The 25545-nt window shown below is 37.2% G+C and overlaps 2 protein-coding genes across 2 annotated transcripts in view; one reads left to right on the plus strand and one right to left on the minus strand.

Moving 5' to 3' along the window:
- The window catches only part of LOC129418154 (calpain-14), a 142800-nt gene that overhangs the window by 69513 nt on the left and 47742 nt on the right, over positions 1 to 25545 (plus strand). The window lies entirely within an intron of this gene.
- On the minus strand, positions 1038 to 24165 carry LOC129418018 (uncharacterized protein C14orf132). Its single transcript, XM_055172924.2, has 2 exons — positions 23923 to 24165; positions 1038 to 3974 (listed from the first exon to the last, which is right to left on the minus strand). Exons 1-2 carry the CDS (start codon positions 23947 to 23949, stop codon positions 3741 to 3743), a joined length of 261 nt encoding a protein of 86 aa, XP_055028899.2. The 5' UTR covers positions 23950 to 24165; the 3' UTR covers positions 1038 to 3740.

The following is a 25545-nucleotide window of genomic DNA, read 5'->3' on the forward strand; positions in this document are numbered from 1 at the left end:
CACATAAAGACTCTTGAGTTTTGGAAAGTTTTGAAACCCAGACATCCAGTTGACACGTTCAGACATTAAACAAACACAACATGTACAGTACAGTTAACAAACCGGTGACACACAACAACACAGATCATTTATTAAAGAAGCCTCATAGAAATATTCAGATAAAATACATAAAGAATATAAATCAAAATCTAGACAAAAACATAGACCAAAAACACCTCTGTCTTTTTCCAGCAGTGCCACATTTAACCCAGCAGACAAACCCACAAACTCCAGCCAAATACAGCGTCTGAAATTCATAATTATGGGTGTGACTAACAAAACTGTTCTTGTCTGGATGGCATGGAAACATGGAAAGCTTGTCTGTCCATCGTAAGGATTTCATATATCTGCTGTCTCTGACTAAACCGCTGTTAACATAGTAAACTTCTGCTTTACCCACAATGCACTGTGGATCTCTGCCAACCCGACCTCAACACCCAGACAAACACACATTTACATTCAACACTGGATTTCTCTCACACTCATACATGAAAATCACATTTTCCTGGCTAACTCAAGTGGCGTGGTATTGAGTTTAATTTAAACATATTGCATTTTTTATTGTTGCAAAGCAGAAAATAATTTTTTTGCAACAAAAAAAGACAAGATTTTTTTTTTTAAATGCATAAGATATACTTTAACAATATTTTTTAATATAGTATTACCACAGCATTGTTTTTTGACATGTACACCTTGCTATTGTAAAATTGTAACTATTACCAATTCAACACCATGTCAAAATACTACAGTATTACCCTTATTTTACTACGATATAGTCGCACTAAGTGAAGTGGCCTCTAGTTTTCCTTTAAACATAAATGTTGTGTTTTCTAACATTTTACGCTGTGTACACTGACTAAGCACAAAGTTATGTGAGTGTTTATAAACAGAAGATGATGATGTGATGGAAAATCCCAACTCTTCCTGTAAAGTGTAATCAATGATATTTGTTGAATCATGCCATCATGCAGCAGGTCATTTGATTGTATTTTTGGTTTATTCAAAGTAAATTTATTGTACAACAAATATGAGAGCATCTTTATTCATAAGTGCCCTCTTCTGGAGGACTGCATGTGCACATTAAAGATTTCTGTTTGTGTACAAAAGCATTTCAACACTGAAGTCACATTTCTCAAATTATATACAAAAAATACATATACAAAAATGGCCAAAATATATATTTGCTCAAGTATATTTTGGAATATGCTTACAAAAATATCCAAGCAAATATATTCACGTTACATTGAAAGAAAAAGTTTATTATATAGCCTACCTGTAAAGATAAAAGATTTGAAAATCTTCAAATTAAATATATTACAGAAATATACTTTTAAAATGAACTTCACTGTTAATAAAATGTTTTTAGTGTATATAAAATATGCTTTGGCCTGGAAAAGTGGCCATTTACTAAATAGTAATGTTTTCTTATACAGTCCAAAAATGTTATTGTTGAATAAAAAGGCTAATTTGTATTTTTTCTGAAATTGGCCAACAAAACCAGACACAAACAGTCATCCCAAAATGAACTTTATCATCATTATTTACTAATTACCTCATGTCATCTCAAATGATTTACTTTCTTCATTAGAACAGAATCAGAGATATATTCAATAATATCATTTGCTTTGTTGTGGATTTAAATGTGGTTCAACATTGTAAAGCTTCAAAAAGCTAAAGAAAGTCATAAACACCTGAGATCATGGCATGATGTTGTGTAAATAATGAGATCATTTACATTTTGGCGTGAAGTGTTTTGGTCTGACGGCACAGGTGCATTTTGTGACATCCAGACTTCAAGTTACAAGCAATCCATAATGCATGCGTTATACTCGAGAGGAAATATTTCTGAGGATTCATCATCTCATCTGTGAATAACTTCAATTTTACAGTTTATTAGTATGAAACTGACAGATCTAACACAGTCTTTATGATTTTATTACCTAGAGAAATAGTCTAACTCTCAATATGTATTCATTATCAGACTATGAGGTTGATACTCCATCCAGCTGAGCTCAATTAAAATATCATCAATGTTAATGCAGCACAAACTCTATATACTCCAGATACAACAGCAATCATATTTACATCATTGTTTATTTTAAAGTACTAAACTGGGAAATACAATGATATTGACTATTAAAATTAGAAAAGTAAACTTCCCTTCCCAAAACACCATTGATAAACTCTTTAAATAAACATACTAAACAGTTTTCATAATATTATACTGTAACAAGATCTACATATTGATTTTCTGTCATAATCAAAGAATATTTTTTTGACTTCAAACATCTGTGCAAAGATATCTGTTAGTCACATGAGCTTTATAATGAAATCTATAATCATTTTATATAAAATGTATTTCTGTTCAGATAAATTTTGTACATTATTTTTAATATGGGTCTGAATGTTTAAACACATTTATTATTGTTTTGAATATTGCAGACTTTATGAAGGACCTTTGCATCTCTTTAATACTTAACTGTACTGGGCGTGCATGCCAAGACCCTATAAACTGGATAGTAAATGCATGAATACTGCATACTGAATTTCTTCAATGGAAGTGCACTTTTAAATATGAAGTTACTTCAAGACAATATCCTGATTCTCAATTCTTAACGTGAGGACCTGCCAGTGTCCCAGATTCGTGGTCCCCATGGAAACAAGAAAACTTTATGCAGTTATGGCAACTTGAGTTCATATCATCACTGTTGTATTCAAAGAGAGTAAATAACGAGACATCATATCAGCATCACATGAAGAGTCAGTTCATTAAAATGGTTTTATCACCACGGCAACAGCTTCCACTGGACCACAGGTGATCAAAACCAATTTACACCGCAGGAACTGTTTCAGTCAAACAGAATAATACTGAAGAAAAACATTAACATTTTCATTTAAAGTGACTTGAAAGTGTATCTTTCAAATAAAAGATACAACAAAGTGAATCATCCTTGGAGGCGATTATATGAGAAGTGTTACAATACAACATTTGAAACAATTGTTAAAAAGAGAAAAAAAAGTACTGTAGAAGAGAAAAGAGATATCAAATGATATTTTATATTATTATGTCTATTGTAACAAAGAAAAATCAGTAATCACAAGACTACATACCAAATAAATAACTGGAGATCATATAGTTGAGTGTATTATGTCAGAAGAAGAATGTGGAGTGATGCTTTAAACTAGCACAGATGACAGTCAATTATACAGTATAGTGACATCAGAAAACATTGCATTCACCAATCAGATTCAAGTTTTTCTGATCACTGACGTTTCATTTTGTGGCAGTGCGGGTACTGTAGTCCTATTACTAGGAAGAAATAGATATACAAATAGAGTCACTCGAGTAAAGGAAGTCCCGCCTTCCAGTCAGAACAACCAATCAACTGGTACAGTTTGATTTATGGTGCTGTTGATGTCACTGTTGGTCTGAAATATTGCTTTATTGTGACTTTGGCCTACGATCCTTTAAGATTAATACCGGTCATCCCCTATTTAGTAAGGATTTGATCTTGAATGATGCACAGTAGTGTTTCAAATATGGCTGGTAAGAGCAGACGCTTTCCTAAAAGATCTTTTGATCCAAATGTGTCATCTTCTTACAGGGAGTGAGACCTGCAGGTCAATAAATCCAGTGAAACGCTGCATCTGTTTGTGACATTTGGAATCAACACCTACAAAAAAGTCACTTTGCCAAAGTGTCAGAAAGTAAAAGCGTAAACCACACCGACCACCACAATGTTTCCGATGGTGGCAAAAATTGCGATCCAGAGCCAGACTGCGTCGCTGGACACGCGCTGCTGATCTTCCTGTTGCGCCTGCGATGCGGTGAGAGGAGGAGCGTTGACGCTGGCGGATGAATTAAACAGAGAATGATCAGTGCTGCAGTCATCCGCAGGTGATGCGTCCATAAACGCCCCGCTCATCACAGGGAGCTGAAAAATAAAGAGAGAGATGAGCAGTGAGCTCAAATGAGCAAAATGTATGCTTTGTAATGCCTTGAATAAAAGCATGACAAAATGCATAAATATTGAACACTATCTTGACATGATGTCATCAACAGACACCTCAAACAAACACAAATATTGTGCCGACTGCTGATGTAATTATAAGGCAAGATGTTTCAGCAGAAGCATGCATTATTTATTGGCAAAAACAATGTTAGATAACAGTCTGAACTCATGGAGACCTTATATTACAAGTATGGAAAAAAATCCACATTAAAACAATATGAAGAATAGCAGATGATATGATGATATTTTTAACATTAATTTGGCAAACTTGCACAGATACCGAAGTGTTCTTAACAAAATCATATTTAAAGTCATATGAAATTAAGATCTTTTAAGGGCGCCCTGACATTTGAGTCCTTTCTAATGTAACTTAAAAAGCATTCAGCTTCATTCATTTTAATGCTTGTAGACCTTTCCAAAAGAAATGCCCTACTTCTGTCTCGTATAAAACTCCTCGAGTGGAAAATTCAGAAAGAAAGTTTGGCTCTTAAGTCTCACTGAAACATATCTGAGTACCCTGCATTAAAAAATAAAAACTTTTCAAGCCAAACATTTTACCGTTGTCCAATGACTTTATCATTTCTATATAAATGTTGGAGTAGAAACAGTAGGAATGTCCCTGTATGTCCCAATGCATCATTCTAGCTGTTTAGCATGTTTATATTTTGCATAAATATAGTAAAACTTTACATATGAATAAGATCAGGAGACTTTCTTTTTTTTGGTTCTAGCCTGAGATTTTATAAATAAGAGGAAGAAACTTCCTCCTCTGGGATAAAGATGGACTCTCCGCACATCCTCTGTGTCCTGAGCAACTCATGTCATGTTTAAGGTGTATCAGATCTTGTTTCAGGGTAAACAGGGTCCTTTAAGGATCACATAGCACAAACAGTGTGTGAAGTTCGCTCTATAGGGTTACAGCTTTGCATTAAAGGGATACTTCACCGATTTAGCATTCAGCTTTGTATCTGTAGAAACCCGGCAGTATTACTGAATGACCATGTTTCCCTCCCTCATTTCCCCCTGAGAGGAGAGATATCTGCATTTTGGTTCTGCAAAAAAGTCCTCCGATGATGTAATATGACGATTTTTGCATCATCGGAGGACTTTTTTGCAGAACCAAAATGCAGATATCTCTCCTCTCAGGGGGAAATGATGGAGGGAAACATGGTCATTCAGTAATACTGCTGGGTTTCTACAGATACAAAGCTGAATACTAAATCGGTGAAGTATCCCTTTAAGGGGAAATATCATGAAAATCTGGGTCCCAGTGCTTCTATCAACCTAGAAAACATGAAAACGATCAACCCAGTAACTTAGTTTTGGTAAACCATTCTCTGCAAACATGTGTAAAAATAGGTTATTGAAATTTGGCTCCCCTTATGATGTCAAAAGGGGATCTTATTATAATAATACCGCCCCTTAATCTAACCACAGCACTGCCATTTAGTGCAGAGATCAGCTCATTTGCATGTTAAAGGAAACACACAAAAACATCACATTTTTGCTCACACCTACAAAGTGGCAATATTAACATGTTATAATAAATTATATGGTATTTGGAGCTAAAACTTCATGTACGTACGTCATGTAAGATTTCTATTTCGAGGGCCGTGAATTCAAAATATGTGTTCGGTGCGTCATCATGTAAACAATATAAAAATAAGTGCCTGCTGCACACGCATCGAAAAGGTTTATGATAAAAGAGATGCTCGCGTTTACAAAATACTCGCAAGACAACGAGGCTGAATCTAGCTTCTTATTCGCAGCTTCTTATTGACGCTTTTCGTTCCACCTTAAAAGACGCGACGCTTCCGCGTTAGCAGTTTCTTTTTCACGCACAGCTTAGGGACCGTAGCGCATTATTTCTTATTCGTGCTGTTTTGAGTGATTATGTTTATTTTGTTACTTTGAGAGTAATATACATTTGAAAATAAACAGAATAACAGAGTTATGAAAGAAAATATAGTGTCACTAAATATGTTCATGTAAAATTAAATTGTTAAACGTGTCATCTTTGTATTGCATTAATGAATGATCCCAATATGTATGTCTTTGTGATGTTTGCGTGTGTGAGTGTGTGTGTGTGTGTGTGTGTGCGCGCGAGTGTGTGTGTATGTGTGCGGGCGCACGCGTGTGTGCTTGCGTGTGTGTGTGCGCGCGAGTGTGTGTGTATGTGTGCGGGCGCACGGGTGAGTGTGTGCTTGCGTGTGTGAGTGAGTGAGTGTGTGTGTGTGTGTGTGTGTGTGTGTGTGTGTGTGTGTGTGTGCGCGCGCGCGAGTGTGCGTGTATGTGTGCGCGCGCGCGAGTGTGTGTGTATGTGTGCGGGCGCACGCGTGTGTGCTTGCGTGTGTGTGTGCGCGCGAGTGTGTGTGTATGTGTGCGGGCGCACGGGTGAGTGTGTGCTTGCGTGTGTGAGTGAGTGAGTGTGTGTGTGTGTGTGTGTGTGTGTGTGTGTGCGCGCGCGCGAGTGTGCGTGTATGTGTGCGCGCGCGCGAGTGTGCGTGTATGTGTGCGCGCGCGCGAGTGTGCGTGTGTGCTTGCTTGCGTGTGTGCGTGCGTGCGTGTGTGTGTGTGTGTGTGTGTGTGTGTGTGTGTGCGCGCGCGCACGTGTGTGTGTGTGTGTGTGTGTGTGTGTGTGTGTGTGTTTGTTTGATGTTTGCAGATGACTCTAGAAATGATGAATCTACTACAGAAGTGAGGCTGGCTGCTCGAAACTGTGGAGATGAGGGTAGATTTCTGGAGGAGCCCCGGCCCTCACTTCCTCTCACCATTCTCAAATGTACTCTGCCAGAGCAGTTTTTCCACCAAGACATCTTCACCTTAAGCAGTTATAGTAGCACATTTGCTCCAATCTTGCTGTTATAAAGTATTGAATATTACAATATCCCATAGGGTTTAACAGGGTAACTCTGTAAATACATTTTGTATAATGTACATTATATGCAGTTTTATAGACAGTACTTCTGTAAATAGATATCTGTATGTTAGATATCTGTAAATAACTCTCTCACTTGCTTCTTATCTATATTATTGTTTTAATTTTTAATTTTACATGAAATTTTGCTTTTTTGCCATTTAAGTTTACTGTATGTCTGTAAGTGCGAAACTAAAATGAATTTCTTGTGCATGTGTGAATAATTGGCAAATAAAGCTAATTTTGATTCTGATACTTCTTATAGCTGTTTATACTTTACCAGAAGTTATGACACAACAACACACTCTGTTTTTAATGTCCATTCATTATACAAATTATTGCTTATACTTAGCACTCTCAATTTATTTTAAAGACTCAGTTCTAGGCACTATATCTGAGCTGATTTTTGCGGTGCGTTTAAACTTTCACTGAATGGTCACACTCAGTGCTCTTTGACTATCCTCATGAAAAAATCTTAAAGTTATGGTCCCATAAACTTGCCATTTTTGACAATACAGATACGGACATTGCATTTTAACCATATTTGAGGTGCTATATCTCAGTTGTCCTCTTGGGTGCGTATAATATTACACTAAAGGGTCACAGTCAGTGCCCCTGTCTATCACCATGCCAAACATCAGACTTATTTACAGCAGCATTTTAATGTTATGGTCCTATAAACTTAGAATTTTTGACAATAGTTACAAACACTGCATTTTAACCAAAATTGAGCTGCTATATCCCAGTTGACCTCTGGGGTGCGTTTAATATTTCAATGCAGGGTCACACTCAGTGCTCCTGTCGATCACCATGCCAAACATCAGACTTATTTACAGCAGCATTTTAAAGTTATGGTCCCATAAACTTGGCATTTTTGACAATACAGTTAATAGACATTGCATTTTAACCATATTTGAGGTGCTATATCTCAGTTGCCCTCTGGGGTGCGTTTAATATTTCAAAGCAGAGTCACAGTCAGTGCTCCTGTCTATCACCATGCCAAAAATCACACTTATTTACTGCAGCATTTTAAAGTTATGGTCCCATAAACTTGGCATTTTTGACAATACAGTTAATAGACATTGCACATTTACCATTTTTGAGCTGCTATATCTCAGTTGCCCTCTGGGGTGCGTTTAATATTTCAATGCAGCCTCACCCTAAGTCCCCCCGTCTATCACCACCCCAAAAATCAGCCCTATTTACTGCAGCATTTTAAAGTAATGGTCACATAAACTTGCCATTTTTTGACAATACAGTTACAGACAGTGCATTTTAACCATATTTGTGGTGCTATATCTCAGTTGTCCTCTGGGGTGCGTTTAATATTTTAATGCAGGGTCACAGTCAGTGCTCCTGTCTATCACCATGCCAAACATCAGACTTATTTACAGCAGCATTTTAAAGTTATGGTCCCATAAACTTGGCATTTTTGACAATACAGTTAATAGACATTGCATTTTAACCATATTTGAGGTGCTATATCTCAGTTGCACTCTGGGGTGCGTTTAATATTTCAATGCAGCGTCACACTAAGTCCCCCCGTCTATCACCACGCCAAAAATCCGACCTATTTACTTCAGAATTTTAAAGTTATGGTCACATAAACTTGCCATTTTTGACAATACAGTTACAAACATTGCATTTTAACCATATTTGTGGTGCTATATCTCAGTTGCCCTCTGGGGTGCGTTAAATATTTCAATGCAGGGTCACAGTCAGTGCTCCTGTCTATCACCATGCCAAACATCAGACTTATTTACAGCAGCATTTTAAAGTTATGGCCCCATAAACTTGGCATTTTTGACAATACAGTTAATAGACATTGCATTTAACCATATTTGAGGTGCTATATCTCAGTTGCCCTCTGGGGTGCGTTTAATATTTCAATGCAGGGTCACAGTCAGTGCTCCTGTCTATCACCACCCCAAAAATCAGCCCTATTTACAGCAGCATTTTAAAGTTATGGTCCCATAAACTTGGCATTTTTGACAATACAGTTAATAGACATTGCACATTTACCATTTTTGAGCTGCTATATCTCAGTTGCCCTCTGGGGTGCGTTTAATATTTCAATGCAGCCTCACACTAAGTCCCCCCGTCTATCACTACCCCAAAAATCAGCCCTATTTACTGCAGGATTTTAAAGTTATGGTCACATAAACTTGCCATTTTTTGACAATACAGTTACAGACAGTGCATTTAACCAAATTTGTGGTGCTATATCTCAGTTGTCCTCTAGGGTGCGTTTAATATTTCAATGCAGGGTCACAGTCAGTGCTTCTGTCTATCACCATACCAAAAATCACACTTATTTACAGCAGCATTTTAAAGTTATGATCACATAAACTTGGCATTTTTGACAATACAGTTAATAGACATTGCATTTTAACCATATTTGAGGTGCTATATCTCAGTTGCCCTCTGGGGTGCGTTTAATATTTCAATGCAGCGTCACACTAAGTCCCCCCGTCTATCACCACGCCAAAAATCCGACCTATTTACTTCAGCATTTTAAAGTTATGGTCACATAAACTTGCCATTTTTGACAATACAGTTATAGACAGTGCATTTTAACCATATTTGTGGTGCTATATCTCAGTTGTCCTCTGGGGTGCGTTTAATATTTCAATGCAGCCTCACCCTAAGTCCCCCCGTCTATCACCACCCCAAAAATCAGCCCTATTTACTGCAGCATTTTAAAGTTATGGTCACATAAACTTGCCATTTTTTGACAATACAGTTACAGACAGTGCATTTTAACCATATTTGTGGTGCTATATCTCAGTTGTCCTCTGGGGTGCGTTTAATATTTCAATGCAGCGTCACAATCAGTGCTCCTGTCTATCAATATACCAAAAATCAGAATAATTTACCACAGCATTTTAAAGTTATGGTCCCATAAACTTGGCATTTTTGACAATACAGATACAGACACTGCATTTTAACCATATTTGATGTGCAATATCTCAGTTGGCCTCTGGGGTGCGTTTAATAACTAAATGCAGGGTCACCCTCAGTGCTCCTGCCTATCAACATAGCAAAAATCAGACTTATTTACAGCAGCATTTTAAAGTGATGGTCAGATAAACTTGGCAATTTTGACAATACAGTTAATAGACATTGCATATTTACCATTTTTGAGCTGCTATATCTCAGTTGCCCTCTGGGGTGCGTTTAATTTTTCAATGCAGCGTCACAATCAGTGCTCCTGTCTATCAATATACCAAAAATCAGAATAATTTACCACAGCATTTTAAAGTTATGGTCCCATAAACTTGGGCATTTTTGACAATACAGTTACAGACATTGCATTTTAACCATATTTGATGTGCTATATCTCAGTTGTGCTCTGGGGTGCGTTTAATATTTCAATACAGGGTCACAGTCAGTGCTCCTGTCTATCACCATGCCAAACATCAGCCCTATTTACTGCAGCATTTTAAAGTTATGGTCACATAAACTTGCCATTTTTTGACAATACAGTTACAGACAGTGCATTTTAACCATATTTGTGGTGCTATATCTCAGTTGTCCTCTGGGGTGCGTTTAATATTTCAATGCAGGGTCACAGTCAGTGCTCCTGTCTATCACCATGCCAAACATCAGACTTATTTACAGCAGCATTTTAAAGTTATGGTCCCATAAACTTGGCATTTTTGACAATACAGTTAATAGACATTGCACATTTACCATATTTGAGCTGCTATATCTCAGTTGCCCTCTGGGGTGCGTTTAATATTTCAATGCAGCCTCACCCTAAGTCCCCCCGTCTATCACCACCCCAAAAATCAGCCCTATTTACTTCAGCATTTTAAAGTTATGGTCACATAAACTTGCCATTTTTGACAATACAGTTACAGACATTGCATTTTAACCATATTTGTGGTGCTATATCTCAGTTGTCCTCTGGGGTGCGTTTAATATTTCAATGCAGCGTCACAATCAGTGCTCCTGTCTATCAATATACCAAAAATCAGAATAATTTACCACAGCATTTTAAAGTTATGGTCCCATAAACTTGGCATTTTTGACAATACAGATACAGACACTGCATTTTAACCATATTTGATGTGCAATATCTCAGTTGGCCTCTGGGGTGCGTTTAATAACTAAATGCAGGGTCACCCTCAGTGCTCCTGCCTATCAACATAGCAAAAATCAGACTTATTTACAGCAGCATTTTAAAGTGATGGTCAGATAAACTTGGCAATTTTGACAATACAGTTAATAGACATTGCATATTTACCATTTTTGAGCTGCTATATCTCAGTTGCCCTCTGGGGTGCGTTTAATTTTTCAATGCAGCGTCACAATCAGTGCTCCTGTCTATCAATATACCAAAAATCAGAATAATTTACCACAGCATTTTAAAGTTATGGTCCCATAAACTTGGGCATTTTTGACAATACAGTTACAGACATTGCATTTTAACCATATTTGATGTGCTATATCTCAGTTGTGCTCTGGGGTGCGTTTAATATTTCAATACAGGGTCACAGTCAGTGCTCCTGTCTATCACCATGCCAAACATCAGCCCTATTTACTGCAGCATTTTAAAGTTATGGTCACATAAACTTGCCATTTTTTGACAATACAGTTACAGACAGTGCATTTTAACCATATTTGTGGTGCTATATCTCAGTTGTCCTCTGGGGTGCGTTTAATATTTCAATGCAGGGTCACAGTCAGTGCTCCTGTCTATCACCATGCCAAACATCAGACTTATTTACAGCAGCATTTTAAAGTTATGGTCCCATAAACTTGGCATTTTTGACAATACAGTTAATAGACATTGCACATTTACCATATTTGAGCTGCTATATCTCAGTTGCCCTCTGGGGTGCGTTTAATATTTCAATGCAGCCTCACCCTAAGTCCCCCCGTCTATCACCACCCCAAAAATCAGCCCTATTTACTTCAGCATTTTAAAGTTATGGTCACATAAACTTGCCATTTTTGACAATACAGTTACAGACATTGCATTTTAACCATATTTGTGGTGCTATATCTCAGTTGTCCTCTGGGGTGCGTTTAATATTTCAATGCAGCGTCACAATCAGTGCTCCTGTCTATCAATATACCAAAAATCAGAATAATTTACCACAGCATTTTAAAGTTATGGTCCCATAAACTTGGCATTTTTGACAATACAGATACAGACACTGCATTTTAACCATATTTGATGTGCAATATCTCAGTTGGCCTCTGGGGTGCGTTTAATAACTAAATGCAGGGTCACCCTCAGTGCTCCTGCCTATCAACATAGCAAAAATCAGACTTATTTACAGCAGCATTTTAAAGTGATGGTCAGATAAACTTGGCAATTTTGACAATACAGTTAATAGACATTGCATATTTACCATTTTTGAGCTGCTATATCTCAGTTGCCCTCTGGGGTGCGTTAAATTTTTCAATGCAGCGTCACAATCAGTGCTCCTGTCTATCAATATACCAAAAATCAGAATAATTTACCACAGCATTTTAAAGTTATGGTCCCATAAACTTGGGCATTTTTGACAATACAGTTACAGACATTGCATTTTAACCATATTTGATGTGCTATATCTCAGTTGTGCTCTGGGGTGCGTTTAATATTTCAATACAGGGTCACAGTCAGTGCTCCTGTCTATCACCATGCCAAACATCAGCCCTATTTACTGCAGCATTTTAAAGTTATGGTCAAATAAACTTGCCATTTTTTGACAATACAGTTACAGACAGTGCATTTTAACCATATTTGTGGTGCTATATCTCAGTTGTCCTCTGGGGTGCGTTTAATATTTCAATGCAGGGTCACAGTCAGTGCTCCTGTCTATCACCATGCCAAACATCACACTTATTTACAGCAGAATTTTAAAGTTATGGTCCCATAAACTTGGCATTTTTGACAATACAGTTAATAGACATTGCACATTTACCATTTTTGAGCTGCTATATCTCAGTTGCCCTCTGGGGTGCGTTTAATATTTCAATGCAGCCTCACCCTAAGTTCCCCCGTCTATCACCACCCCAAAAATCAGCCATATCTACCGCAGCACTTCAAAGCCATGGTCACACAAACCTGCCAATCCCTGACAATACAGTTACAGACAGTGCATTTTAACCATATTTGTGGTGCTATATCTCAGTTGTCCTCTGGGGTGCGTTTAATATTTCAATGCAGGGTCACAGTCAGTGCTCCTGTCTATCACCATGCCAAACATCAGACTTATTTACAGCAGCATTTTAAAGTTATGGTCACATAAACTTGGCATTTTTGACAATACAGTTAATAGACATTGCATTTTAACCATATTTGAGGTGCTATATCTCAGTTGCCCTCTGGGGTGCGTTTAATATTTCAATGCAGCGTCACACTAAGTCCCCCCGTCTATCACCACGCCAAAAATCCGACCTATTTACTTCAGCATTTTAAAGTTATGGTCACATAAACTTGCCATTTTTGACAATACAGTTACAGACATTGCATTTTAACCATATTTGTGGTGCTATATCTCAGTTGTCCTCTGGGGTGCGTTTAATATTTAAATATTTTAATATTTTAATATTTCAATGCAGCGTCACATATTTTAACCATATTTGAGGTGCTATATCTCAGTTGCCCTTTGGGGTGCGTTTAATATTTCAAAGCAGGGTCACAGTCAGTGCTCCTGTCTATCACCATGCCAAAAATCACACTTATTTACAGCAGAATTTTAAAGTTATGGTCCCATAAACTTGGCATTTTTGACAATACAGTTAATAGACATTGCACATTTACCATTTTTGAGCTGCTATATCTCAGTTGCCCTCTGGGGTGCGTTTAATATTTCAATGCAGCGTCACACTAAGTCCCCCCGTCTATCACCACGCCAAAAATCCGACCTATTTACTTCAGCATTTTAAAGTTATGGTCACATAAACTTGCCATTTTTGACAATACAGTTACAGACATTGCATTTTAACCATATTTGTGGTGCTATATCTCAGTTGTCCTCTGGGGTGCGTTTAATATTTCAATATTTTAATATTTTAATATTTCAATGCAGCGTCACATATTTTAACCATATTTGAGGTGCTATATCTCAGTTGCCCTCTGGGGTGCGTTTAATATTTCAAAGCAGGGTCACAGTCAGTGCTCCTGTCTATCACCATGCCAAAAATCACACTTATTTACAGCAGAATTTTAAAGTTATGGTCCCATAAACTTGGCATTTTTGACAATACAGTTAATAGACATTGCACATTTACCATTTTTGAGCTGCTATATCTCAGTTGCCCTCTGGGGTGCGTTTAATATTTCTATGCAGCGTCACACTAAGTCCCCCCGTCTTTCACCACGCCAAAAATCCGACCTATTTACTTCAGCATTTTAAAGTTATGGTCACATAAACTTGCCATTTTTGACAATACAGTTACAGACATTGCATTTTAACCATATTTGTGGTGCTATATCTCAGTTGCCCTCTGGGGTGCGTTAAATATTTCAATGCAGGGTCACAGTCAGTGCTCCTGTCTATCAATATACCAAAAATCTGAATAATTTACCACAGCATTTTGAAGTTGTGGTCCCGTGGACTTGGGCATTTTTGGCAATACAGTTGCAGACATTGCATTTTAACCATATTTGTGGTGCTATATCTCAGTTGTCCTCTGGGGTGCGTTTAATATTTCAATGCGGGGTCACAGTCAGTGCTCCTGTCTATCACCATGCCAAAAATCACATTTATTTACAGCAGAATTTTAAAGTTATGGTCCCATAAACTTGGCATTTTTGACAATACAGTTAATAGACATTGCACATTTACCATTTTTGAGCTGCTATATCTCAGTTGCCCTCTGGGGTGCGTTTAATATTTCAATGCAGCCTCACCCTAAGTCCCCCCGTCTATCACCACCCCAAAAATCAGCCCTATTTACTGCAGCATTTTAAAGTAATGGTCACATAAACTTGCCATTTTTTGACAATACAGTTACAGACACTGCACTTCAACCATATTTGTGGCGCTACATCTCAGTTGTCCTCCGGGGCGCGTTCAATACCCCAATGCAGGGTCACAGTCAGTGCTCCCGTCTATCACCATGCCAAACATCAGACTTATTTACAGCAGCATTTTAAAGTTATGGTCCCATAAACGTGGCATTTTTGACAATACAGTTAATAGACATTGCATTTTAACCATATTTGAGGTGCTATATCTCAGTTGCACTCTGGGGTGCGTTTAATATTTCAATGCAGCGTCACACTAAGTCCCCCCGTCTATCACCACGCCAAAAATCCGACCTATTTACTTCAGCATTTTAAAGTTATGGTCACATAAACTTGCCATTTTTGACAATACAGTTACAGACATTGCATTTTAACCATATTTGTGGTGCTATATCTCAGTTGCCCTCTGGGGTGCGTTAAATATTTCAATGCAGGGTCACAGTCAGTGCTCCTGTCTATCAATATACCAAAAATCTGAATAATTTACCACAGCATTTTAAAGTTATGGTCCCATAAACTTGGGCATTTTTGGCAATACAGTTGCAGACATTGCATTTTAACCATATTTGTGGTGCTATATCTCAGTTGTCCTCTGGGGTGCGTTTAATATTTCAATGCGGGGTCACAGTCAGTGCTCCTGTCTATCACCATGCCAAACATCAGACTTATTTACAGCAGCATTTTAAAGTTATGGTCCCATAAACTTGGCATTTTTGACAATACAGTTAATAGACATTGCATTTAACCATATCCGAGGTGCTATATCCCAGTTGCCCTCTGGGGTGCGTCCAACACTTCAATGGAGGGTCACAGCCAGTGCTCCTGTCCATCACCATACCAAAAATCAGCCCTATTTACAGCAGCATTTTAAAGTTATGGTCCCATAAACTTGGCATTTTTGACAATACAGTTAATAGACATTGCACATTTACCATTTTTGAGCTGCTATATCTCAGTTGCCCACTGGGGTGCGTTTAATATTTGAATGCAGCCTCACACTAAGTCCCCCCGTCTATCACCACCCCAAAAATCAGCCCTATTTACTGCAGCATTTTAAAGTTATGGTCACATAAACTTGCCATTTTTTGACAATACAGTTACAGACAGTGCATTTTAACCATATTTGTGGTGCTATATCTCAGTTGTGCTCTGGGGTGCGTTTAATATTTCAATACAGGGTCACAGTCAGTGCTCCTGTCTATCACCATGCCAAACATCAGACTTATTTATAGCAGCATTTTAAAGTTATTGTCCCATAAACTTGGCATTTTTGACAATACAGTTAATAGACATTGCATTTAACCATATTTGAGGTGCTATATCTCAGTTGCCCTCTGGGGTGCGTTTAATATTTCAATGCAGGGTCACAGTCAGTGCTCCTGTCTATCACCATACCAAAAATCACACTTATTTACAGCAGCATTTTAAAGTTATGGTCCCATAAACTTGTCATTTTTGACAATACAGTTAATAGACATTGCACATTTACAATTTTTGAGCTGCTATATCTCAGTTTCCCTCTGGGGTGCGTTTAATATTTTAATGCAGCGTCACACTAAGTCTCCCCGTCTATCAACACGCCAAAAATCAGACTTATTTACAGCAGCATTTTAAAGTTATGGTCCCATAAACTTGCATTGAAATATTAAACGCACCCCAGAGGACAACTGAGATATAGCACCTCAAATTTGGTTAAAATGCAATGCCTGTAACTGTATTGTCAAAAATGGCAAGTTTATGGGACCATAACTTTAAAATGCTGCTGTAAATAAGTCTGATGTTTGGCATGGTGATAGACAGGGGCATTGAGTGTGACACTGCAGTGAAATATTAAACGCACCCCAGAGGACAACTGAGATATAGCGCCTCAAATATGGTTAAAATGCAATGTCTGTAACTGTATTGTCAAAAATGGCAAGTTTATGGGACCATAACTTTAAAATGCTGCTGTAAATAAGTCTGATTTGTCCTATGGTGAAAGGCAGTAGCACTGAGTGTGACCCTGCATTGAGATATTAAACGCATCCCAGAGGCCAACTGAGATATTGCACCTCAAATATGGTTAAAATGCAGTGTCTGTAACTTTATTCTCAAAAATGCCAAGTTTATGGGACCATAACTTTAAAATGCTGCTGTAAATTATTTTGATTTTTGCTATGCTGATAGGCAGTAGCACTGAGTGTGACTCTGCATTGAATTATTAAACGCACCCCAGAGGCCAACTGAGATATTGCACCGCTAATTTGGTTATAATGCAGTGTCTGTAACTGTCTTGTCAAAAATGGCAAGTTTACGGGACCATAACTTTAAAATGCTGCTGTAAATTATTCTGATTTTTCCTATGGTGATAGACAGGAGCACTGAGTTGACTCTGCATTGAATTATTAAACGCACCCCAGAGGCCAACTGAGATATTGCACCGCTAATTTGGTTATAATGCAGTGTCTGTAACTGTCTTGTCAAAAATGGCAAGTTTATGGGACCATTACTTTAAAATGCTGCTGTAAATAAGTCAGATTTTTCCTATGGTGATAGGCAGGAGCACTGCGTGTGACCCTGCATTGAGATATTAAACGCACCCTAGAGGCCAACTGAGATATTGCACCTCAAATATGGCTAAAATGCAGTGTCTGCAACTGTATTGTAAAAAAATGACAAGTTTATGGGACCATAACTTTAAAATGCTGCTGTGAATTATTCTGATTTTTGCTATGGTGATGGGCAGGAGCACTGGGTGTGGCGCTGCATTGAGATATTAAACGCACCCCAGAGGCCAATTGAGATATTGCACCTCAAATATGGTTAAAATGCAGTGTCTGTAACTGTATTCTCAAAAATGCCAAGTTTATGGGACCATAACTTTAAAATGCTGCTGTAAATTATTCTGATTTTTGCTATGGTGATAGGCAGTAGCACTTTGTGTGACCCTGCATTGAGATATTAAACGCACCCCAGAGGCCAACTGAGATATTGCACCTCAAATATGGTTAAAATGCAGTGTCTGTAACTGTATTGTCAAAAATGCCAAGTTTATGGGACCATAACTTTAAAATGCTGCTGTAAATTATTCTGATTTTTGCTATGGTGATAGGCAGGAGCACTGAGTGTGACGCTGCATTGAGATATTAAACGCACCCCAGAGGCCAACTGAGATATTGCACCTCAAATATGGCTAAAATGCAGTGTCTGCAACTGTATTGTAAAAAAATGACAAGTTTATGGGACCATAACTTTAAAATGCTGCTGTAAATAAGTGTGATTTTTGGCGTGGTGATAGGCAGGCTGAGTGTGACCCTGCATTGAAATATTAAACGCACCCCAGAGGGCAACTGAGATATAGCACCATAAATTTGGTTAAAATGCAGTGTCTGTTACTGTATTGTGAAAAATGCCAAGATTATGGGACCATAACTTTAAAATTCTGCTGTAAATAAGTCTGATGTTTGGCATGGTGATAGAAAGGGGCACTGAGTGTGGCCCTGCATTGAAATATTAAACGCACCCCAGAGGGCAACTGGGATATAGCACCTCAAATATGGTTTAATGCTATGTAATAAGAAATAATTTGTATAATAAATGCACATTGAGTTTGATGTTGTGTCATTACGTCTTGTAAAGTATAAACAGCTACAATAAGTTTCAGAACCAGAATCAAAATAAGCTTTATTTGCCAATTGTGCACACTTGCACAAGAAATGTATTTTAGTTTGGTACTTACAGACAAACAGTATATAGATAAACCGCAAATAGCAACATTTAATGTAAAATTAGAAATTAAAACAAATAATATAGATAAGAAGCAAGTGAGAGAGTTATTTACAAATATCTATAAGTACTGTATATAAAACTGTATATAATGTATATCGTACTGTATATTTACACAGTTAACCCTATTAAACCCTAGTGTGGGATATTGCACTATACAATACTGCATTTTAAAACAGCAAGGTCGGAGCAAATGTGCTACTGTAACTGCTTAAGGTGAAGATGTCTTGTGGAAAAAAAAATCTGGCACAGTAAATTTGAAAATGTTGAGAGGGAGTGATAGGGGCTCTTCAGAAAATCTACTCTCATCTCCACAGTTTGAAGCAACAGGCTCTCTAAGCTTCTGTATGTATAGATTCATCATTTCTAGAGTCATCTGCAAACTTCAAACAAACACGCATTAGCAAGCACGCACCCGCGCACACACACTCGCACACGCGTGCGCGCGCACACACACACACACACACACACACACACACTCCCAAGCAAGCACGCACACACTCGCAAGCATGCACGCACACACACCCGCCTGTTCGCTCGCTCACACACACACACACACACACACACACACACGCACGCGCACACACGCACACACACACACGCGCGCAAACACGCCCGCGCACACGCAGGGCCCGCGCGGCCCCACACACATACACACCCTCGCGCACTCTCTCTCTCTTTCTCTCTCTCTCTCTCTCTCTCACACACACACACACACACACACCCGCGTGCTCACACACACACAAATGCACGCACCCGCGCGCACACACACACACACACACAGACGCACATCCACACACACGCAAGCACCCACACAAACATCACAAAGACATATATATTAAGATGATCCATTAATGCAATCCAAAGATGACACGTACAATGTAAATTTACAACATATTTAGTGTATCTTTACATTCTGACTATCCGTTTTCTTTCATAACTCTGTTATTCTGTTTATTTTCAAATGTATATTACTCTCACAGTAACAAAAGAAACATGATCACTCAAAACAGCACGAATAAGAGATATTGCGCTACGGTCCCTAAGCTGTGCGTGAAAAAGAAACTGCAAACGCGGAAGGGTCGCGTCTTTTAAGGTGGAACGAAAAGCGTCAATAAGAAGCTGCGAATAAGAAGCTAGATTCAGCCTCGTCGCAAGACACTCATTTAAACTCTGAACTCTGATTACACGTGAGATTAATCAAGTATCTGGCAAACACAAGCATCTTTTTTATCAAACCCTTTAGATGTGTGTGCAGCAGGCACTTTTTTGACAAGAAGCATGATGCACATGCGGTTCACATGACTTGAGTCACACATGACGGGCTAAATACATATTGTGACGAGCTTTGCATCATGCACCCTTGAAAAAGAAGTCACCGGCCGCCACAATCTTAAAAAGCTCTTGTTAAATGTACCCTTTAATTCCAATAATAAAATTATATAATATTATCTCAGAAAATACCACTTAAATTAGACCTGCAATACAATTAGGACTTCCAGAAAAGTTTGCACATTGCACATTACTATTTTTCTAAAAATATAAAGACTCCTTAAAAAATAGAAAAAAATAGATGTAAGATATTTTTCCTGTCAGACTATCATGAGTTTCCTACACGTGTCATTTAAAGCTTTATGCTTTATTCTCTTTAGCAATAGATTTCAGAATAAAGATGGGGCTCTGTAAGGTGTTGATTTGCTTTTACATTAACGGTGAAGTTTAGCGTCATTTCATCAATAATAAATCATCAGTGAGACGTTTAATGTTTGTGACTACAGCAGAATGAAGTAAACATGATGAAGAGTGATGAAAACAGACCTTAAGCAACCCAATGACCGACTTCCATTAGAAAAAAGACAAAAGGTTGGAGGGCAATAATGATATTTACTTTAATACATCAGTACGTCACAGCGAGACGTCTGTCTGATATTGCAAAGGGCAGAAACATCTCCAGCTACAGAGACATAACATGTTTCAAATGTTTCATTTATATCCAATGCCATTGATTAGAGATGATGTTTTTGACATAATTTTGACTCTAAACCAAAGAGACTGTAAATGAATTTTCCAATCATTATTCAGACGTGTCAATGAATGGAGTATGACATGTTGATTCAGTTAGTGATGGTTCAGTCTGTTGGGAAGAAAATGTTTTGTTCTTCAGATTGACTCAAGAGGACTCTCTGAGATTCAATTAAGTGAAGTATGACATGAATGAGAAAATAAGCCATCACTGTTCTCTACAGTCTGTCATTACAGTCATATGAAGAGATGCTGTGGTGCCAGCAGGCAATCTGCCTTTCAAAGAAACACAAAAGGCATCTTTAGTGCTTCACTGCTGGTACTGTATAGCAAAATGAACCAAGAGAAATGACAGAATAAATCTCCTTAAAAGGTAAACAGATGGAGTTTCCTTTCAGAAACAGACTGTATGTCTCCTTAAGAAGAGATCTCAACAACGCCACAGATTTGTGAAAAGGTGTTTATTTATCAGGCTGCACTAGAAGTGTTATATGAATGAATAGTTACATCAACTGATGTACAGATATTCCGGTAGCACTTTATTTTACAGTACGTGTACTTACCTTGTACATATATGGTAAATATGTTGTACTTACAGACAAATGTGTTGTACTTACTTTTGAGTATCTACATGGTAATCATTACTGTACTTACCAGTGTTATATACTTGGAAGTTATTATGTAACTCTAGATAAGTACTGGGTGATACCAGATACATACTAACAAGAAACACTACTGTACTTACAAATGAATGTACAATATAAGTTATACACAACAATGCATCATATTTAATGCATAATGCATTATTGAATTATGGTTTTACTAGTTAATATAACTCCCAGCTGGCGTATGTATACTATGGTTTATCTTAGGTGGTAGTTCCTATGTTAAAAACGGTGCAGCACTTTATTTTACAGTCCTGTTTTCATGCAGGTACTATGGACCTACTAGTAAATGTACCCAGTAGTTAATGTGTACGGTATGTAATGGTTGGGGTTGCCTCACAGTGGCATATGTACAGTATATTATGCTAAAACTTAGGTGGTAGGTCCTATGTAATAACTGTGTTATATGCAGCACTTTATTTTACAGTCCTGTTTCCATGCATTTACTATGGACATACTAGTAAATGTACCTAGTAGGTAATGGGCATGGTATTTAATGCCTGGGTTTAAAGGGTACAATAAAGGACAAAGATATTGAGTACAAAAATGCCACATCAGTAATGTTTGTTATTAGTTATCATATACATACACTATAAGTACCTTTCATTTACTTACACTGACCTGTAAGTACTACACACTATGTATATAGAATTTGTAAGTACAGTAATGTTTCTCGTTAGTTAAGTATACACTATATGTGCTGGTCATTAATGTACACTTGCCTGTATGTACTACACACACTTACCATATACATACAATTTGTAAGTACAGTAGTGTTTGTTATTAATGTTATTATCATATATGTACACTATAAGTACCTGTCATTAACACACACTTACATGTAAATTTTTATGGTATATTCATTTGTAAGTACAGTAGTGTTTCTTGTTAGTTACAGTATACATACACTATAAGTATGTATCTGGTATTACCCAGTACTTATCTAAAGTTACATAATAACTACCAAGTATGTACCACTGGTAAGTACAGTAATGATACCATTTAATTACCATGTAGATACTCAAAAGTAAGCACCAACCATTTGTCTGTAAGTACAACATATTTACCATATACAGTATGTACAAGGTAAGTACACGTACTGTAAAATAAAGTGCTACTGATATTCCTCTTGAAGACAACACAGAAAACACAACCCTGATGAAAAATACCGTTTACCCCACCACTACCATGTAAAATAGTCTGTTACAAAGAAATTCAGATTGTTTGTATGATTTTTTATAGCTTATGCAAACTTTATTATTACCATCTAAAATTAAATTAAACATTTTTGATGTTTAAAGCATGAGATGTAACCCACGTTCCCATTAAAGAGAGATGTAATTGTTTTGACTGCGCTCTCAGCTGTTTTATAAGACATCAGGTCAGGGTGTCACACAGTGTGAGATATCACCGCTAAAGGTCACATCTGACCACACACATCGTAGAGAAATAAAAATATGAAGATCCACAGAGACACAATAGTATGTCTAAACCATCACAATAACACATCTGGTGGAATGCAAAAGACAACAAAATCTGCATTTATTCAGCCTCTTCATGCTGGCAGCAATAAACAAAACAGTGAAGAAACTCATGCAGGGATATCTCTGATGAAGATTCATTTCTTTAACTTCATACATAAACTTCTGATTATTCACCATCTGATGTTAAGTTGTGTTGTTGTTGTTGTTGTTTTTATGATGACAGTAGATGCAGAATTGAAGACGTCACATTTATTAATGTAGATGTTCATGATTGACAAATTATCACAGACTGAAATATATTTCTTCAAGCAGGTTAATGGAGGGCATTGTGTTCATTTGTAATCGCTCAGTCTTTAAATGACAAACAGATGCATTTGTTTGCAGACATGCGTCTTAAAGATCACCAACTAGATGATAAACAGTCAATCTTATCCTGATAAAACATCTCTCAGTGAGTCTGTAAATGTCTGTTTTCGGCTTCATTGATGTGTTCATAAATTCTGTCTTAACTGTGATCAATGCTCCATCATATTTCTGTCCTGATGAAAAATTATTGGTGTCTATCAAACCAGACATAACTGCTTCATCTTTAAAATAATAAATCTGTTGATTTAGTGTTTGCGTAAAGAAGTGAGTTGACTTTCTTTGAAGAAACTTTAAGATTATTAAACAGCTGATGATTTTACGATAACATAAACATGTTTCACTGATGTAAAAAAAACAAAAACTAGTGATCTTGTTTTGTGTTATCAGTTTTCTGTTAAATGATAAAATTTGTTTCTTTTAGAAAACTAAATGAATAGTTTTAAGAGAATCCGAAAGAAACAAATAAGAAGCAAACCAAACATTTTTACAGAGCTATGAAATGAAATATGTAAGCTATACAAATGTTTTTAAGAAATCTGCAGATATAGTGAATGCTGTCAAAACTCAAACATTTACAGATCTTTGAGCTGTGACTCTCACATGTTGCATCTCTTCAAAGTAAAGGAGATTTGTGTCTAAAGCAGCAGGAATAAAATACAAAAATGAAACCATCTCATACCTGTACAGCCATAAATGAAAGATCCATGATGATAAACTCTGAATGTTTTTTTCAGTTTTACATGAGATCTTCACAGCAGATGTTGAGACAAACAATCCTGATGTTCTCACACGTCATTGATGAAGACTTTAAATGATCCTTTAACTGCACAGATTCATCATTTAAACACAGAAAGCAAAAACGAGAGAACAAGAGAAAGAGAGAACAGGAACAGACCAGCAGCATAGACAGTGATGAGTGTTGTGACTCTCTCTCTCTCTCTCTCTCTCTCTCTCTCTCTCTCTCTCTCTCTCTCTCTCTCTCTCAGTCTCTCTCTCTCTCTGTGTGTGCTGTATAACATGTATGATTGATGCACCATATGCCTCAAAGGCTGAAAGCTGGAGCTATTACAGAGCACTCTGATGCAAGATTACATTAGATTGTAGATGTCTGATGTTGACTTTTTCAAGACCCTCGCAGGCTTCAAATAGGCAATTATTACTTTTTACTAACAGCACTTCACTTACAACCCAGAGGGGAACTTTCATAACTCTTAATGGAATTAATGGAATTCTCTCCAAATATTCCTTTAGGAGAAATGAAAATATTAATGCACATTTAAAACATTCCTCAACTGCTTTGTCTCGAATGAATCCTGACATTTTAATTCAAAATATAAGTTATTAGCTTATATTATATTATAGCTTAGTTATTACTGTAAGTCTCTTATATTCAATCAAAAAAGGCATGATCACGATCTCTGTTTAAATCTCTTTTCATCTGCCTCAAAATCAGTTTTAAATCATATAAAATCTCTATAATTCAATGCTTCATTTTAACCAAAAGTGCAGCTGTAGCATCGCCGTCTCGGCTAAGTCTGGTTTCTCACAAGGTTTTTTTCTCCATAAGTTTTGGGTACCTGCTGCTGTCGCCCTCACTGTTGGGGAAAGTTACTTTTAAAAGTAATGCATTACAATATTAAGTTACTCCCGAAAAAAGTAACTAATTGCGTTACTTAGTTACTTTTCATGGAAAGTAATACTTATGTTACTTTTAAGTTACTTTTTCACTACTTTTTCCTACTTGGCTGATATTTTTCAGGCATTGCAGGTGTTTTTTTATGACTGAGAAGTTTTGCATTCAGAAATTGCATATTTACATTGCAAAAATGTTAAGCTCTTGCCTGCCATATCCGTTTCCGACTCAAACTGTTCCCACTCAGGCGTGCATGGGCAGAATGCATAATTCTACTACATTCAGTTTAATTCAGTACATTATTTTTTTTATCAAATTAATAAAACTGAAAAGAAACTCATATGACTTTTTTAAAAAACTATAAAAAAACTGTTATTACTACTCAAAAATTACAGGCAGAGTATCTGAAAAATATATATGAAAAACGCTTTGGAAAGAGGCAGGCCGACTACCAAACACACTTGTAGCCAATCAGCAGTAAGGGGCGTGTCTACTAAATGAGATCATGGACCCTGCCTTTAATGTGTACGCTGCTACCCAGTCTCACGAGGTTTCGTGATATAGTCACATAATTTTTAATTCTTTTTTCGTGATATTATCACGAATTTCCGCGTTTTTCGTGATCGTATAACGAATTCCTGTTTTTGAGTGATTATCATGTATTGGTTA

The sequence above is a fragment of the Misgurnus anguillicaudatus genome, chromosome 7, assembly GCF_027580225.2.
Source record: "Misgurnus anguillicaudatus chromosome 7, ASM2758022v2, whole genome shotgun sequence".
NCBI classification, from domain to species: Eukaryota; Metazoa; Chordata; class Actinopteri; order Cypriniformes; family Cobitidae; genus Misgurnus; species Misgurnus anguillicaudatus.